Below are 18,816 nucleotides of genomic sequence, written 5' to 3'. Positions count from 1 at the left end.
GAACCCCGGACTTCGTCCATGGGAAGCAGGCACTCAACTACTTAGATACAGCTGCTTCCCAAAACTACTTATTTTTTTAACAGTTTTTTAATTAAAGTTAATAGATCACAAAGAACGTTACATTAAAAAACATATAACCCACTCCCACCCCCCACATCATTTTTGTGAATTGTATTTTTTTTAAGATACATACATCACAAAAAATGTTACAATAAAAAACATAAGGGGTTCCCGTATACCCCTCACCCTCCCACCCCACCAAACCTCCCCCATCATTGTGGCACACTCATCACACTTGGTGAACACATTTTGGGGCATTGCTGCACCACCTGGCTCATCACACTTGGTGAACACATTTTGGGGCTTTGCTGCACCACCTGGATAATAGTTTACCCTGTAGTTCACACTCTCCCCCAGAACATTCAGTGAATTATGGCAGGATATATGAAGTCCAGCATCTGTCCCTGCAATATCATTAAGGACACCTCGAAGTCCCAAAAATGCCCCCACATCACGTTTCTTCTTCCCTCTCACTGCCCTCAGCAACTACTGTGGCCACTTTCTCCACCTCAGTGCTACAATTTCTTCTTTTACTAGTCACAGTATTTTTATAGTAGAATACCACTAAGTCCACTCTAGTCCGTAGAACTCTACCTCTCGATCAAGAGGGGGCTTCGATTCCACATGGACGATATAGCTTGTGATACAGCCTAAGTTGTTAGTCATAAAGTACCTAAGTTAAGATGGCCAGTGCTCCCTCGGGCCAGCTCGCTGCTCAGGCCAGCACTCCTGCGCTGGTCAGCAATCTGTGTGGGCCAGCTTGCTGCTCGGGCCAGCACTTAATGTGTGTCCGCTCGCCGCATTGGCCTGCTCGCTACTTGGGCCAGCGTGCCTTCACCAGGAGGACCTGGGAATCGAACGCTGGGCCTCCCATGTGGTTGATGGGAGCGCAATTGCTCCAGCCACATCTGCTTCCCAAGAGAAGCATATATAACAAGGTTTCTTATTACACTTAAATCCTACCTATTCTGTAGGGTTTAAAGCCTACAGAATACTTAGATGCTTCACTAAAACATCCCATGGGATACAGCTTTTAAGAAAAATCTTCAGACAAATCAAATCATTAATATAAGGCATGCCTGAATCACACTGCTTGCTGGAGCTAATATGGCTTTTAAAATTGAGAATTTTCTCACCTAGGAAAAAGCATTTCTTTCTTCAGTCATGTTAACTTAGTTATCTGATAATATTGTAATAAAGCATTAAAAAAAAGGTGATATTTTTTCCACCTAATTCAAGAATATATTTATATGTATATTACTTATATTAACTTGTCTATTATTTGAGGATAATATCATAGCTAGGAAACAACTGAGGCCTGGAGAAATTAATTTTTGACAGACTGGAGAGTTGAGCTCTTTTGAGGTTCTGGGGCTCGTGAGTGAACCCAGGACCTGTATCTGGGAAGCCAGTGCTCAGCCACTAGGCTGTGCTGGCTCCCCTAAATTGGTTTCTTTCCTCATTTGTTTTTAGGAGGTACCAGGGTTCAAACCCAGGACCTCATACATGGAAAGCAGGAGCTCAGCCACTCGAGGTTCCATCTGCTCCCATGAACCAGCTCTTAAAGGATGAAATTTATTAAGAATAAATATAAACTGCATTTATTATTCTGTTTTAAAGATTTATTTTATTTACCTTCCCCTGCCCCCTCGTTGTTTGCACTCGCTGTATCTGTTCCTTGTTTTGTTTCTTTAGGAGGCACTGGGAACTGAACCCAGGACCTTCGATGTGGGAAGGAGGCACCTAGTCACTTAAACGAACCTCCCTCTTTGTTGTGTCTCTTGTTATGCTTTTCCTCGTGTGTCTTTTGCTGCATCATCTTGTCGTGTCAGCTCACCACGCCTGCCCTCACGCCAGCTCGCTGTCCTGCTCGTCCTCTTTAGGAGGCACCGGGATCCTCTGCTCCCTGCTTTGTTGAGTCTCTCATTATGTTTTTCTTCTTGTGTCTCTTGTTGCATCATCTTGTGTCACCTTGCCACACTTGCCTGTCGTGCCAGCTCACTGTCTTCTTTAGGAGGCACCGGGAACTGCCTACAGGAGCCAAATCACCTGAGCCACATCCATTTCCCTAAACTGCATTTAAATCCAAAAGGACAGCTGCACAAAGAGTTGTGCGAGGTGCTTGACTTTAGCAGCAACACAAGTGAAGATGGCTTTGTTCAGTAAGAGTCACCATTATTAGCAGGTCGTTGTAACTGCCGGGGTCTGTCATCTTAAGCTGTGTTAGTGGAAGCAGTACACCTCCATAGCGAGGCGTTTCTCCCTCTGTGCTGAACTGGACGTATTGCTCCAAGAACACTTGCTCATGTTTGGAGCAGTATCTCAAGAAGAATATCAACTGTATATAATGGCTTAGGAGAGAAACCATATAATTTAAAAAATGGGAAAGATGCAGGCCTTTGTACAGGCCAGGCAAGCTCTGGTGTGAGAGGGAAGAGATTTGGGCTGCGTGGTCCCAGGGACAGTGGCTTTCCGTCTGCTTTGGACCGTGGGCGCTGTCGGAATCTGGCGAGCGCTCCGTCTCCTCTCACGTGAGTGCTCAGTGCAGTGTGTTCTCTGTCCAGGGTTCAGGAACCTGCGAAGCCCAGCCTGCCCCAGGTTCAGCCCTCTGAGCCCAGAGAGGTGCGTGGGAGACGCTGGAACGACTCGGGCTGGGTTTATTATCCCATAGAGTACACCTGGGGACTGGAGAACACCTTCAGAGTCCGTTCTGCCCGATAAGCTTACCTGCTTTTCCCCTGGAAGTCGTATTCTCTGCCACGGTGAGCCCACGCCTCAGTTTATGTGGTGTGAGGTCAGGACCGTGCGTCAGCGTTTTCCCGTACGGCTTCCACTTGCTCAGTGCGTCCACTGAAGGCTGTCGTCCCTCCTTGCTCGGCAGCGCCGCCGTGGTCGTGTCCAGTTCCTCTGCTCAGGCCCGGCATCCGTTCCCCTCTCTGGCCAGCACCGGTGTTGTAATTAGCGCAGCTCTCTAACTAGTCTCAGGGTCTAGCCAGGAGATCGTCGACATTTGCCAGGTCGGCAGCACCCTCAGGAGAAAGGACCCTGTTTCTCGGAGTCCGCTTTTCAGTTTTGACCTGGAAATTCCTTCCTAGGTTATCAGCTCTTAAATCGTTTTGAGAATTTATTTACTTTTAATGTTTGATGTAGCAATTTGGGTACGGTTCAGAAGTGTTTGTTGGAATAACCTAACCTACATTTAACAGAGGCTTTAGCCTTGCTTCTTCATTTAGAACTCAGCGCGGCTGTCTCTCGTCATCTAGCACAGTCTCGAAGAGTTTTTAGGAGCATTTTTTCACTTTCCAGTACAGCTCGTTTCAAAACTGTTATGCCAGTGAGTTCCTTAATGACTGCTGCCCTGCTCTCCACCAGTAATGTGAAATAAAGGTTCTGTTTGAGTAGGGAGATAAGAAACCAGTTATGGTGCTTTACAATTTCCACAAATTGGTACTAATAGTCATTTTTTAGAGTAATGTTCATCTTTGAAAAGAGGCTATGCAAGTAAGCAAAATTAATATGAAACGTTAAATGTCCTAAATTACATTCCAAACAAAATATGGCAGTGGCACCTGACGCGGCAGGGGCGGCTGCTGGGGCTTCCGGGACACGGTCCTGCAGTGACTTTGTGAACGGACATGTTCCATAAATCCACCCAAATTTGTCTTGTCTGATTGATTTGATCTCATGGTTTTGTTAATTTAGCTACTACCTCTAGTATTGGAACTCTTTTTTTGAAAACTGAAACTCATTTTTTTAATTATGAATGTGTAAAGCATTTTTGGTGTTTTATAAAGTCTAAGAAAACAATCGTGGGTTATTAACTGTACTTGTCAGAACCTGGATACAAAAGCAACTTTGAAACTCTAACTTTTACATCTGTTAGTAATGGAGAACTGAAGGATAAATAAAGGCCTAACTGTATTACAGCAAGACTTCAGAGTGTGGAGATTGGTCACATTAGAGTTTCGTGGGAAGGGTAGAAATTGCACTTCACAGCAGCAGTGGTTGTAAATCAAAGAGCTGGCAACGGTGTGCCAGTGCAGCCAGCCCGAAGAGGACTGCGGCTACGCAACGAGAAGTCACCTCTGACGCACGCCCGCACGTTGGCGCTCGGTGCCACTGCGGCCCCCTCCACGGCCCCCCTCAGAGCCCCGTGCTTCTGCCGCTCGCTGCCTGCTCTGTGATCCTTCCGGCAGTTTTCTGCATGGAGTGTTATTAATACCATGTACAGGGGAGGAAACTGAGACCAAGAAGCTGAGGAGCGTGGCCGTCATCACCCGCCATAGGTCCAGGTGAACCCGGCTCCAAAGCCAGAACGCTGTACCGCCTGCCGAGCAGAATGCAGGGCTTTGTTTTCTGACTGTTTGCTTATTTCATCTTTTTAAATCCACTTGGGATAAAAAAAAAACATAGGTTTTTGTTTTCAAGAATCCCAGAGTTTGAGGAATCTGAGTAAATATTGAGCAGAAGTGTCCTTTGGGAGCGCCTTCATCCAGTCGCCCCTCCAGCCTGTGGGAGCACGAGTGCGAGGAGGGCGATGAGGTCTGCTCTGCTTGTCGCCCCTGCCAGTGGCAGCACACGGTTGCCGTAGACCCTGGAGTGGCGAAGCGAGGTTCACCCGCCAGGACGCTCCCCGAGGCCTCCTGACTGGGTGATTTTCACTTTGCAATGTTCTTTGAGTTTGGCTTTTTCAGGACCTTTTCTTTCTTTCCTTGCCTTATTGTTTTGCTTGGACATTTTGATATTAGCAAACTGCAAAGGCTTAGGAAAAAATAACCTGTGTTGACTGCCTGAGATTTATTCTAGGTTTTGTTCTCAAGGATAAAGGGAAAATGACAAAGGGCTAGACAAGGCTTGAAAAAGTAAAGACTCAGGAGGTTTTATCATGGAATAAAGGGCCTGCCATTTTCTGGAATTCCCCTTCTGGTATACTTAGGTGCCGAGTGTGGCTAAAATGGTAGAGAAAGGTAAGGAAGCTGCTAGACCCACAGTGGATCCCAGATAACCACAGGAGAGGGAGCCAGCGGGGCTGCTGCTTTTGGGTGGGATTGTGGTCAGATCCAATTTGAGGCTTATTGTTGGTGTTTTTGGAGTTCAGTGGGTGATAAGATTTCATCCTTTAGGTATTTTTCTGCAGAATGTTTTTAGTATGGGTATATTTCTGAACACTGCCTGTTAGTGTATTCGAATACGCTGGGAATCATTTCAGACTGGCAGTTTGGCAATGAATTAATTGAACATAGAATTCCACCTCCCTTCAGGTTCTAAAATTTATAAATGGTTTTATAATTACTCATCATTGATTTTTGCAGATGGGACTTAGAAAATCTTCAGCTGAAGAAATGTACAAATTTTTTCCAAGTTATTTGACAAATAACTTAATAGGTGTTTTATCTTTTTTACATTCTAGCTTTTAAATCTACACGGCAACAGCCCTCCCGAAATGTTGCTGCCAAGAATTATTCAGAGGTAAGAAAAAAAGTTCTGTAGTTGGGTTTTAATAATTTATTTGTTTCCTGCATTTTAGGTAGTCAGTTCTTTGACTACAAAATAAATAAGTAGAAGAAAAGGTGTGGAGTGTTAAGGCTGGTTGCCCAGACCGAGGGCTTCTAGGGCTTTTGTTTTTGTTTGATAATTGGTCGTGTAAATAAAACCCGTGGCTGTCTGTGCACGTGGTGTGTGGAAGGATGACAGTGCTGAGCGGGGGGCCGCGCATGGACTGCTAACGTCAGAAACACACATGTCCGTGACTGTGGAAGGGCAGCAGTGCTGACCAGGGGTCCACTCGAGCACTGCCTAGTAAACGGAGTTCCCGGCACGGGGCGCTCCTCTTGTCGCTCCTTCCGGAACGTGGCGGCTCGCGCCCCGGCGGCTGGCGCTCCTGAGCCGTCGACCCCAGCGCTCAGCTGTGGGCTGCCCACGCCTCTGCTCCTCCTGTGGGCTCCAAACCGTCCAGCATGGGCTCGCGTCTTCTCTTCCCTGGCTCCCGAGACCCACGCGTCCCCCCGGGCCGGCGCCCTCGTCCCTCCGTTGTAGGGTTTCTTATGTGGCACGACTTACACTTGGGACAGGGTCATCGTTGCCGGGTGGGGCCGCCCTCGCCTTCCAGACCTTCAGCCGCTTCCCTGGTCTCTCAGCATCCAGGGGCCAGAGCACCCTCCCGTCAGGACACACACAAATGTCCAGGGGTGGGGTGGGGTCTGAGACATTTCTGGTTGAGAATCACCCTGTCCCCGTAGCCTCTTCTTAAATTTCCTTCTTGGTCTCTCAATATTTGGCATAATTGGCCAGCCCATTCTCCAGGAAACGTCTCTGTCCTGACTCTAACCTTGTTCTCTCCTCTGTCGTAACTCCATCTTTCTTTGTTTCCCTCTTCTTGCTGTTACACTTGTGTGTGGGTATACCAGTGCTGACTTGTATTGTGAATTCCTTCTCATTATTTCCAATAGTTCTTGATCTGTCACTTCAAGATCAGCATATCTGCAACCACAATCATTATTATGCCTGCAAAGTAGCTTCTCTTCTCGATTTGCTACCGTAAGAATATGCTTTCAGAAAGAGCAAGTTGTGCCAAGCTAGCTTTTTTTCCTTTTCATTTTTTCACTGCTGCTACACAGTGGTAAATGAGGAGAATGTTGACTGCCTCTGATTCCTTCAGGGCACATAAAACAACCTCCTGACAGTTTTATCGACCAAATGCAGAAGCCCTGGCGGGCCCGCAGCTGCTTGGAGACCTCCGTCGGCGACGTGGCTGATAACCTGCGTCGCGCGAGAGTGGGCCGGGGCTCCTTTGGGATTCTGCGCTTGCTCTCCCCTCCTCTGTACTTTTATCAGCAGTCAGGTGAAGACCCAGCAAGTGTGTTTATCGAGGGCCGGGATGGTGCAATGGAGAGGAGGAGTTGGTATTTGGGGTAATGGAATCCAGAATCAGAAGTATTTTGGGGAGCAGGAGCTGAGAAATGTTCGTGTGTAATAGTGATAAATGTGACAGAAAGATTCCAGTAATGTGAGCATGTCAGACCTCATTTAAAGTCGGAGATGGACAGCAGCGGTCCAGTTCCCCATCAGTATCCAAGGAAGAGTCACGGGCTCCGTCTACACAGGAAAAGGCAGCTTTCCGTCCAGGCAGCGTCTACACAGGGCAAAGGCGGCGTTCGCAGATCCAGCTGCATCTGCCTGGCTCCCAGGTGTCCGTGGCGGCCAGGAGAGGAGCAGCCAGCACGGAGGGTAGAAGACGTCTCTGCTCGAGCGGGCGGCCTGCTGCTGGGAGGGCTGGTCCTTAGAGCTGGGCTCTGCTCGCACGGCTCCTGCCTTCCTGCGGCGTTTTTATGTATTTTTTAAAAACCACTTGAGATTCCATGTTTTTATTTAGATTGTTTCATTCCAGTAAAAGCTGATTTGCTCTCCTCCCTCAGGTGATTGAGCTGGATGAGTCAGATGTGGAAGAAGACGTCTTCCCCACCTCTGCTAAGCCAGGTCAAAGGTTGGTACAGGTTTTTTGTTGTGTTTGTATGTGTGTGTGTTTAACTGCAAAAAGAAACTCCTGAAAAACTTAGAATTGCACAGAATTTTATGGCTATATGTTTTCTATGCCATAGAACCATAACAGATTTATTAATATTTTTAACCATTAAATATGTAGAAAATGCCTAGAACAAGAGCTGTTTGTAGAGTTGATCAAGCAGGATTAGAAGTAGTTTTCTGAACATTTAAACAATCTGTAATTTGTTTCCTCCTGTCTTGATTACCCACTGGTTTTCTTGAAGGACTATGTTCTCCCCGATTAACAGAAAATAGTTTTGCGTTTTTCAACCTTTGATTTCAGCTGTCCGTGGGTCATTAAAGGAAGCGTCCCTCCGAGTGCTTCCTGGCCGTTCTGGCCTCTGTAAATTAACACAAGCGCAAAGAAGCGGGCCTGGCTTCCTGACTTTTATTCAGTAGTGGCTCCATAGTTGAGTAGAACAGAGAAGTTGAGCTAATATAGAGGCCTTATTTTTTCATTATTGGAACTAATGGAAATACTGTTTGGTATGTTGACATGTATTTAGAGGTATCAAAGGAAAAAATCTATTTTGTTAAACTTTCGAATTGCCTCCTTTTCAGGAGAGCCGTATTATTCAGTCTTAAAATAAATGGCGGTCGTTCACTTCTGACGTGTTGAGCCTGTTCTGAGCACGTAGGAATTTTGCCAGCTGATCTCACAGCAACCCCAGGAGGTAGCTATGGTTATGATTTAATTATCCCGTTTTTACATGCGAGGAGACGAGGCACGAATGGTCCCCAGCAGGTTCCACGGCCCCCCGTTTTGTGAGCGCTCGCTGTGCTGCTGCCCCTAAACCTGAGAGATGAAGCTCTCACCCTCGTGTGTCAGCAGGAAGTCGTTTCAGTTAGGAGAGGCTTTTCAGAAATGGACATGAGAAAATTCTGAAATCAACGCTGGCAGGTTTGTGTTTCTGATGACATCAACTGGATGACAATTTATGCTGTTTTCACTGAAGCACTTAGCCATGGCACAGTGTATATGACAATTTCACTTGTACTTTATAGTAATTAAGCTTTGTCACTGAACAGTTAATGGATCTTGGGCAAGTTATTTGATTTTTCTGTACCTCAGTGTCCTTATTTGTAAAATAGAAATAATATTTACCTCATAGGATCGTTATGAGGAATTAAATGGGTTAATGTTTGTAAACAGTGAGTCCAGAGCCTGCCGTCGTGGCAGCTGTGTGAGTGCTTATTAGTTAAAGTAAGCAACCCCCAGAAGTGGACTGGACAGGGGAGAGCGGTGCGGAGACGCAGAGCTCTGGTTTTGCTGGCCATTAGCCTGACAAGGGACGCAGCATCCAGCCTGACACGCCTGTGCCGGGCGGGCAGTGGAGAGCGCCTCCCTGGCCAGTGCTCTGGCCCTGCCCTGGCTGTGAGAGGCCAGCGGGACCCCCTCACCTCATGGCCGGGGAGAGAAGCTCTGGCTCCAGGGCCCGGGGCGGGAGAAGGGCCGGGACGGGCCGGCAAACGCACAGTGAGGGGCTCTGGCTTCCGTGCGGGCACAGCGCCAGGCTGACGAGCTGACGAGTGCATCTTCTCACGCTCAGTGCTGCCGCCACCACGTGGGCTAATCCCAGATTGTACCCGGACAGGAGTGGAGCAGCGCCCAGCTCGGGGCACGCGGTCAGCGTCTGTGCTGTGCTCTCCCCTCCCCGTCCACACGAGGTGGTTGAACGAAACACCTTTCGGTATCCTGGATAAAAACCCACCTACAGGGTTCAGCAGGCAGAACGGGCCGCTGCTTTTTTCTCTCCCGCCGCTATTGCCGTGGACAGGAGCGCGAGGGCCTGGGGCTGTGGACCTCACAATGCTGCCGTGATGCCACGGGCCGGGCTCGCCATGGACGCCTGCCTGGACCTGGGCCGGCTGAGGACACACGGACGGCAGGCAGCGCCCCCGCCCCTCACCCTTTCCTGAGCCCCAGCAGTAGCAGCGGAAAAACAACCTGCCAGCCTGGTTCTGGGGCGCTGCGCCTGCTGGTCTGGAGGGCGGCCGCAGTGCGGGCCCTGCGCGGGCCAGCCGACCAGCCGCTGCAGCCCCACTGCGCCGCCCCACCCCTCCTGAGGTGCGTTCCGTCCGTCCCCCGACCTGCACTTTGTGCTTTTTCTGTTCTCTTCGCCTGGCACAGACCTCGACTCTCCACTTATGAGACCATCACACATACGCCTTTTCTTAGAGTAACATCCCAAGTCCTGTTAATAAAAGGTTGGCTAAGCATGCCCAGATGCTGCTCTGTTCAAGGTTACATTTAAGACAGAATTGGCAAAACTTTGTTAAAGAACAGATTAGGAGTAAACATTTTAGGCTTTGCAGGTGAAGAGACAAAATTGAGTATATTAACTAGGTACATCTAGAAAAAAGGTAACCATTTCAAAATGTGGAAACCATTCTTAGTGCGCATGGCAGGCTGGAAATGGCTCGCAGACATCGTTTGCTGGCCCATGACTGAAGATGATTTAAAACCCTGTTCCTGGGAAGGAGACTTGGCCCAGTGGTTAGGGTGTCCGTCTACTACATGGGAGGTCCATGGTTCAAACCCCGGGCCTCCTGACCCGTGTGGAGCTGGCCCATGCGCAGTGCTGATGCACACAAGGAGTGCGGTGCCACATGGGTGTCCCGCGCATAGGGGAGCCCCATGCGCAAGGAGTGCGCCCTGTAAGGAGAACCGCCCAGCGTGAAAGAAAGTCCAGCCGCCCAGGAATGGTGCTGCACACACGGAGAGCTGACACAGCAAGATGACGCAACAAAAGTCCCGTGTTGCTGACAACAACAGAAGCAGACAAAGAAGAAGACACAGCAAGTAGACACAGAGAACAGACAACCGGGGTGGGGGTGGAAGGGGAGAGAAATTAATTAATTTAAAAAAACAACAAAAAATCCTGTAACTGGGAAGTGGATGTGGCTCGAGCACTTGGTCCCATCTACCACACAGGAGGTGCGGGGCCTCCTGGTGAGGGCAGGCCGGCCTGTGTGGCAAGCTGCCTGCGCAGAGTGCTGCCCCGTGCAGCAGTGCTGGCCCACGTGGAGAGCTGCCGCAGCAAGGTGGCACAACAAAAAGAGACAGAGAGGAGATAATAAGAGACGCAGCAGACCAGGGAGCTGAGGTGGCCCAAGAGAGTGAGCGCCTCTCTCACTCCAGAAGGTCCCAGGATCAGTTGCAGAGCTGCCTAATGAGAAGACAAGCAGACACAGAAGAACACACAGCGAATGGACACAGAAAGCAGGCATGGGGGGGCGGGGAGAACTAAATAAAAAATAAATAAATCTTAAAAAAAAAAAAAAAACCTGTTACTAAGAAGACTAGAAATTTGAATTCCAGAGCCACAAGTTCAGCTCTGTAAGGGTGGCGATCATGATTTTCTTGTTCACAGTGTAAATACTTGGGATTTGAATCGTATTGAAAATGAGTAATAAGAGCAATGAGGCTTCTCTGGAGAGGGGCGAGCCTTTATCCCGTGACAGGATATAGCTCAGATTCTAACAAAAGCATTCGAATGTTGCCACAGTTTTCCTAAATGGTGTGTAATAGTAGATACGTTGTACTACAGGCTAAGAATTAGAATAATAAACGTCAGGCACTGTTCTAATGTTTAATCTTTTAAAAATGCCAGTAAGGTAGGTACTATTATCCCCACCTTACAGATGAGAAAATTGCGGCCCAGAGAGGTTAAGTGCCTTGTCCAGGACCACAAGGCTAGAAAAGAGCAGAACTGGGATTCAGACCCCAGCCCAGTCCTTTTTCTCCACCGCTGGGTTCTGCTCCTGCCACTCATGCAGGAAGAATGGTATTTTACTACTAGCCGTTGTTTTCAGGTCTGCTACTAGATTGAGCACCTTACCAGGTCGGGCACTTCTGATCAGTTCCGTGGTTGGTTTTCTTTGTGTTCCTGCTTCAGGTGGCCGAGCACGTCATCCGGCAGACGCACGTCCCAGAGCCGGACCCCCAAAGGAGTCAATTTTGAATCAGATGAGGTAATAAAATAGTATTGTTACATTGTAGCAAGTTTTAAGCTGTTTATAAAATTTAAAATAGAGGCTGCTAGTTACTTGCTAAAAATAACTGCTAGCCTTCCTTTGAGCCAGCAAGTAGCACCTGTTGCATGCTTGTCAGTGTAATTCTCTCCAAAAGAAAAGGCTGCAGGTTTTTAAAGTACAATATTCACTAGATGACCAGAATAGTTTTTCAGCTTCTGCCATTATCTCTGGAGAAACGAGGTTGATGATATCCTGAAGCCTTTTAATGTTTTAACGGAGTAATTATTCGTCCCCATTGTGTGCTCTGCTTGTGCCATGGTAATCCGTGTGGTGGTTTTTACGCCCGAGGCCTCAGGCACTGCCTGAAGTGCCCCTGGCAGGACGTGTGACGGGCACTCGTGTCCAGGCTGCTGGTTTGGAGCAGAGCCCTGCGGTATCCCTCCCGCTCGAGCAGGACAAGGTGGAATCAGGCCTCGGCCCGGCCTTGGTTGGTCTGTGGTTTTGTGTAGTTGGGCTGACGAGCCTGACGTGGCTGCCCCGTGGCTGCCGTGGGAGGTGCCTTCCCAGCCACGTGTCCCTGGGTCCCAGCTGGTTCTGAAGCAGCTTAGAAGCAGGCCTCACTGGCGCTCGGGCTGCAGCGGAACGTGGTGGCGGAAGCGCTCCGGCTACCTGTTAAAGTACCTGCCCTGCCTCCAGGGGGAGCAGCTGTTGACTCAGTGCGCTGGCGTGTTACGGTTAAAACCTGTCAACTTAGTTCAGGTTTACTGTGAAGAAGAGAATGTGTGTATTTATAATAGTCTCTCTTACACTTCAGTTTGGATTACCACTGGTTTAGTAACAAAATTTCTGCCTTTGAGAGTAGCAAAAAATGAATTAGTAAATAAAAGCTTATTCCTTCCTGAGAGAGCTGACTTTGCTAACGTTTCGGTGTAGCAAAGCTGAACACCAGATAATTACCCCCTTTATTAGTGCCTCAAAAGAAAAATAAATTACAAGCAAATTTGCCTTCCCTTCTGAATATCTAGTTCTCATCAAATATTCTAGCTTGGGCCTGTCCCTCATTTTTTAGTCGCTTTTGTTCTGGGCAGTTAATGCTCTGACCGTAGCGGATGCTCCTCTTGCTTCTTACCAGGCACGTGGCAGCAGCACAGCAGTGGGAGCTCGGAAGCTTTTCCAAAAAATGTGTGAAAGATTGCTTTGCTGGGTTGTCCCTTGCAAAGCTGAAGGTAGCTGTCTCTAGCTACCGTGGTAATAGGAAAATGAGAATTACAGCTGTTAGGAGTTAGCCCTTCTCCATGTGGCTCCACTCTCTTTGGCTGTGAGTTTTCAGAACAGCAGATAAAACACTGTAAAATAGGCGGCAGACTTGGCCCAGTGGTTAGGGCATCTGTCTACCATACGGGAGGTCCGCTGTTCAAACCTCGGGCCTCCTTGACCCGTGTGGAGCTGGCCCATGTGCAGTGCTTATGCGTGCAAGGAGTGCCGTGCCATGCAGGGGTGTCCCCTGCATAGGGGAGCCCCACACGCAAGGAGTGCACCTCGTAAGGAGAGCCGCCCAGCGCCAAAGAAAGTGCAGCCTGCCCAAGAATGGCACCGCCCACACAGAGAGCTGACACAACAGGATGACGCAACAAAAAGAAACACAGATTCCCATGCTGCTGACAGCAACAGAAGCAGACAAAGAAGACGACGCAGCAAATAGACACAGAGAACAGACAACCAGGGTAGGGGGAAGGGAGAGAAGTAAATAAATCTTAAAAAAAAAAAATATATATATATATATATAGTAAAAAAAACCAAAACACTGTAAAATCAAGTGGGCCTTCGGCTTGTGCATGGCGCCACGGTGCAGGCACAGGCCCTGTACGTTTCGTCGGAGCCCGTGGAATTTGCGGAGCAGAGCGGGCGTGGCCGGCCTGGACCACGGGTGGTGCGGTGCTGCGGTGTGTGTGGGCGCTGGAGAGTGCACCGCTGGAGAGTGCACCGCGGGTGGAGGGTGTGGCTGGCGGGAGGGCGTGAGGGCCTGCAAGTCCCTGGACTTCCCATGTGGCTGTTCTGTGGTCTGAAAAAATGAGGAAAAGCCTTTTCAAAGTCAAATAGAAGTGATTTAAGGGATTTTTGTTTTTCTGGCTTACCCACACCCATTTGCCTTAATTAAGATAAATGATTGCGAAATGTGTATGATATATGTATTTAGGTACATAAACACATGTAGGAGAGTAAATTTTTATTTCTAATACTCAGAATGTAATTGGACTTATTGCAGTAGTGAAAAAGCTATTAAGGAAGAAGGGAGGAAGAGATAAATTGGCAAATTATCCACATTTATAAAGGAAATAGAAAAGTGGTAGTCTGTCCCGTGAAATGGGGAAATGCCTCTTCCTTGTATTGTTTTGTCCGTGAGAACATCTGCTTATCTCCATGGAGCACGGGACGATAGTTAACATCACGTTTGTTTGTCATTTCAGGACGACGATGATGATCCTTTTATGAACAATAATTCTTTAAGAAGAAACAGAAGATAATATATGTAATGGCTTTTAGAAACGTTCAACATTCACAAGTCAAAACATTGCAAATGAAGAGTTTACGGTTGAATGTTTTTCTTAGGAATGGATTTTTGTCAGATGAAGTATTGCTCTTAACCAAAGCAATTGCAAGAGGCTTCGTTAACAGAGAAATGATGCATAGGAATTTGTATTTTTGAGTATTATTTCCTGAACATGAATCCATTACTTGAGAAAATTCCCAGCTTAAGAGAATGTAAATAGTACTGGTTTTCTTTACTTTAATCTGGTTATCAGCAGGTGGGATGTGCTGTGAAACTGAGAATCTGTTTTCCTGGCACTGATATCAGTGTGTCTTCCTGATGAGCGCTTCACTCCCATAGCCTTGAGGAAGCATAAAAATAAATCAACATTATGCTTTTCTGTTTCATGATCAGAGACTACGCCAGTATTCTAATGCGGTTACATTTAACCAAAATTTAGGAAAAACAGCTTATAAAATGTAATCTCTTCATAATCTAGTAATTTCTAAATTCTTGGTTTCCTGAAGGTTAAACATTCTCTGTGAAACCAGCCGAAGCTCAGTTGATTACTAAGTACTCTCTAAAACTTGTGATGGTATCACCACTGAGATTTTTGAATGATAGTTATACCTTATACTTTGAATAATTAGATAGGTTGGTATTAAAAATAGAGTAGTCTGTCAGAATTATGGTGTTTTTTATTTCAGTTGTAGCAAAGATTTCAAAAGATTATGTCCCCATTGAATGGTAGTAATTTTCTGTTATTCTCATTAATAATTCTTTCGCTGTCTTATGCTTCTAGAAGAAAGAATTAAAACATTTTTTAACTATATGTTCTTAAAAATATTGAAGAACTTTTTTGATAGTTAAACCTTATGGTTATATTAGATTAAAATATTGAAATGTATCTTATGCGTAATATTGATGACTAGATTTCTCATTAATATTTTACCTTGACATTCGTTCATATAAAACACTTATGAATAGGGAACTCCAGAAATCTTAGTGGAGCTGCTGAGAATGAGAATTTCTCCTCTTTGGATTAAGCCACCCCATCTTCCCCTTTAAGAGTATTTCTTTGTTTACTCTTGTGAGGCAGCTGCTCTTACTGACTCCAAAAGGAAGGCCCGGTGTTGGCTGCAGAGCAGCCTGACATTTCCTCGTTACAGAAACAAAGAAATAAATAAAATCTTTTAAAAGAAAATTGGCAGCCGTGCTCCTGAGGGTGGGAATAATCGAATCAAATGGTTCAGGTGGAGAGGCAGGACGCGTGGGAGCAGCAGCTTCTCTGGACACCTTTGCAATGACCCAGATCAAAAACTTGCAATACAGAGTTCTAAGGAGTTTCTTTAAAAATGAAGAATTTGAGCATAGGGATTATTTTAGCAGATGGTGGTAACTGGAACATGGAAGAAGGCACTGTCCTGTGACTTGATGAATTTAAATTTACAGGCTGGGGTGGCCGCCCCGGGCAGCCTGGGAAGGCCTCCTGGCTGCCCGCTGAGGGGCCGCTGAGCCACCGCCTGGGAAGGACCAAGGCCTCCTCCTGACGGTCTCTGGGACACGAGGCAGGTACTAAGGTGATGCAGGGAGCTGCTGAGAAAAGCGATCCCATCGCAGCGACAGGCGGTGAAATCTCAGCTAATTCAGGCCGTTGTGTGAATAGCAGCACATCAGGCCCTGGATGGGTGGTAAATACAACGTGAAAGAACGCCTTTTGGATTAAATATCTTTACATAGCTAAATAGGCCATAGAGCCCTGACACTCTGTATCGATGCAGCAGAATCTGGTTTTTTTGGACAGTTTTGACCTTGGTCTGGGGTGGAGAGGGCAGAGCACTATAGTTGCTCTTGAGGCTGGGAGCTGGCAGCAGGGAGACATTCGGGGGAAATCCTCTGTCTTACGAAGAATAAATCTCACTTTAGTGTTTTATCTCCTGGCCTAAAAAATAAAAAATGATGTGTCCACAAGGTTAAAAATGCATTGTAGTCCTAGGAAATTCTAGGTTGCTTAGGACATTCAGGCGTTTGGGCATGTGACCTTTAGTTCAGGTATATTTACAAAAATATTTTCCAAACTTTAAAAATTGTGGAATAGGGCAGCGGACTTGGCCCAGTGATTAGGGTGTTCCTCTACCAAACGGGAGGTCTGCGGTTCAAACCCCGGGTCTCCTTGACCTGTGTGCAGCTGGCCCATGCGCAGTGCTGATGCGCGCAAGGAGTGCCGTGCCATGCAGGGGTGTTCCCTGCGTAGGGGAGCCCCATGTGCAAGGAGTGCGCCCTGTAAGGAGAGCCGCCCAGCGTGAAAGAAAGTGCAGCCTGCCCAGGAATGGTGCCGCACATACGGAGAGCTGACACAACAAGATGATGCAACAAAAAGAAACAGATTCCTGTGCTGCTGACAACAGAAGAGGACAAAGAAGAAGACGCAGCAAATAGACACCAGGAACAGACAACCGGGGGTGGCGGGTGGGGAGAGAAATAAATAAAATAAGTCTTTAAAAAAAAAACCCAAAACTGTGGAATATAATACAGAAAGGTTAATACAGCATATTTGTACAATTTAACAAATAATTATAAAGCTAGGATTCAATAGAATGTTAGCACCCTGGAAGTCTTCTCTTATGTAATTATTACTTTTGTCACAAGATGGTGTCTCTACCATCAGATGCAACTGCAAACCTAAAATTAAGAAGTTAATACAGTTTCACAATAAATTTGAAACCTATGCAGTAATACCAAAATTGACCTTCTAATCTCATATGTAAATTGCTTTACACATTTCACCTGACTCAGCGTGTTATGGGAATTATCGGTTTGATTTTTTTTTTTTTGGTAATGGTTAAAGAAAAGTTTTATTTTTTTAATAATAAAAAGGAAATTCCTTTGTTTAAAAAAATTGAATAAAAGTGTCCCAATGTAAAAATATTCTTTTGGAATGTACTATTATATTTGAAAATAACTTACCCCCAAAATAATCGGATATCCTTTTTTATATCTGTTGTCATACTTTCAATTCATTGTATTTTTATGGCTTTTTAAAAGTAACTAGGATTATAAAAATTCTGTGATAAAGAATTGGGTTTTTGAGCTCAGAGAACTTGCATATTTTTGAATGAAAAAATGTCCACCCACCATTGTTTGCTTCTCTAGTTCATTTTAATAGTTTCTAACATGATTTTTGCTGTCTAGGTCTGAGAATACCAGGCTTCTGGTTGGATCTCCGTAAAGCGAGTTACTGTAGCTTGCTCTTGCCATGCACATATGTACATCTTTACCATGACTTTGATCACGAGGTGTGATTTTTAGCTGTTTGTAAATTATAGGAGCAATACATACTTATTCTTCCTCCAAATTCAGTCCATTGAAATATGCATCAAAAAGTGTGTTTCCCCGTCATCTTTGGACATCAGCTGTCAACAGTTTGGTGCATATTTATCTGATTATGGTTGGCAGAACAGCTCGCACTGTTGAGTCAGAGCCCCAGGGCACATGGCGGAGTAGTTTTCTCTCCATATCGAGGTTTATGGCCCCCTTGGTCCCGATTTTTTTCACTTAAGCTTTGCCAGCCTCTTAATTGAGCCACTACGGCCTGTTTTGAGGGATAACTGCACTGCTTTACCATGTGCAATTTTAAACATTCCTGCTCAGTTGGGGTCACATACAAGCGTATTTCACCTGTGATGCCTTGATGTCAAAGTGGTTTTTTTCAGAGGGTGCTCAGCTAGAGACGCGCCCAGGGCAGCTCTGTGGCAGCTGGATGCTGTGCAGGCGATGCTTGCTGTCGGCACGTGTGGCCCCCGCGCTCGTGCCTGAGTGCCCGCCGTCACGCTGCCCATTTCCACAGCCCACTCTCAGGGCACTTGAACCGCCTGGGCTCTGCTGGGCCTCAGGCAATGAGGAGCAAGTCTGCATTGCACGGCCCCCGGGAGAGCAGCTGCGCTTGTGTGGGGCCTCCGATGGTCTGGAAGTGTTACGTCGTCGTATGTTCCTTAGCTAAGACCAGGGGCAGAGTAAGTACTTACATATAGTCATTTTACAGCCACACCTCGAAGCCCCAGTGGCATATCGTCCCAGTCTTGATCCTGAGCTTTTCAGTAGTCTTAAGTCCAGAGCCCCTTTTTAAACTTCTGATTTTGAAATAAATTTACAGAAAATTTGCAAGAAATAATACAGAAAACTTGTTACCTGTATTCAGATGCACCAATTTTTAGCATTTTTCCACTGTTTTATCATTCTCTGTATTATTTATACATCCATATACATGCACACACACCCACGTTTTCCTCAATCCTTTGAGAGTAGGGTCCAAGGTCATGTTCCTTCCCCTAACTACTTCAGTGTTTGTTATTCCCGGAGACCAAGGTTCGTCTCGTACATAACCATGGGACAGTCGCCAATTTCAGTAAATAGAACATCAATTTAATACTTCTGTTCATATTCCAATTTTGGGTGTTTTTTTTTTTGTCAATTGTCTGAAGAATTTATGTAGAATGTTTTTCCCTCTAGTCAGGATTTAAATTTATTTTTATTAGAGAAATTGTAGGTTTACAGAAAAATTGTGCACAGAGTTCCCATACGCCCCCCTCGCAGTTTCATTTTAGTTTTTGAACATGTAGAATATTCAGATGCTTCCAGAAAAAGCTTTTCAAAATGCTACTCAGGTGTTCCTCCCTTCCCTGTCCCTTCTTTCCCACCCGTCGTCA

The 18,816-nt window shown here is 46.3% G+C and overlaps 1 protein-coding gene across 2 annotated transcripts in view; it reads left to right on the top strand.

The window, feature by feature from the left end:
• Positions 1-17,036, top strand: part of MRE11 (MRE11 homolog, double strand break repair nuclease) — an 85,874-nt gene extending 68,838 nt beyond the window's left edge. For both annotated transcript variants that reach the window (XM_004448191.4, XM_004448194.4), the window contains exons 17-20: positions 5,471-5,529; positions 7,476-7,543; positions 11,502-11,577; positions 14,049-17,036. In XM_004448191.4, the coding sequence (XP_004448248.1) occupies positions 5,471-5,529; positions 7,476-7,543; positions 11,502-11,577; positions 14,049-14,105 (260 nt within the window). In that variant the 3' untranslated portion in view covers positions 14,106-17,036. The remainder of the gene's footprint in view (positions 1-5,470; positions 5,530-7,475; positions 7,544-11,501; positions 11,578-14,048) is intronic.
• Positions 17,037-18,816: the final 1,780 nt, after the last annotated feature.

Source organism: Dasypus novemcinctus, chromosome 27, assembly GCF_030445035.2.
Source record: "Dasypus novemcinctus isolate mDasNov1 chromosome 27, mDasNov1.1.hap2, whole genome shotgun sequence".
In the NCBI taxonomy this organism is placed as follows: Eukaryota; Metazoa; Chordata; class Mammalia; order Cingulata; family Dasypodidae; genus Dasypus; species Dasypus novemcinctus.
Note: the sequence above shows the minus strand (reverse complement) of the source record. Positions and strands in the feature narration are given on the sequence as shown.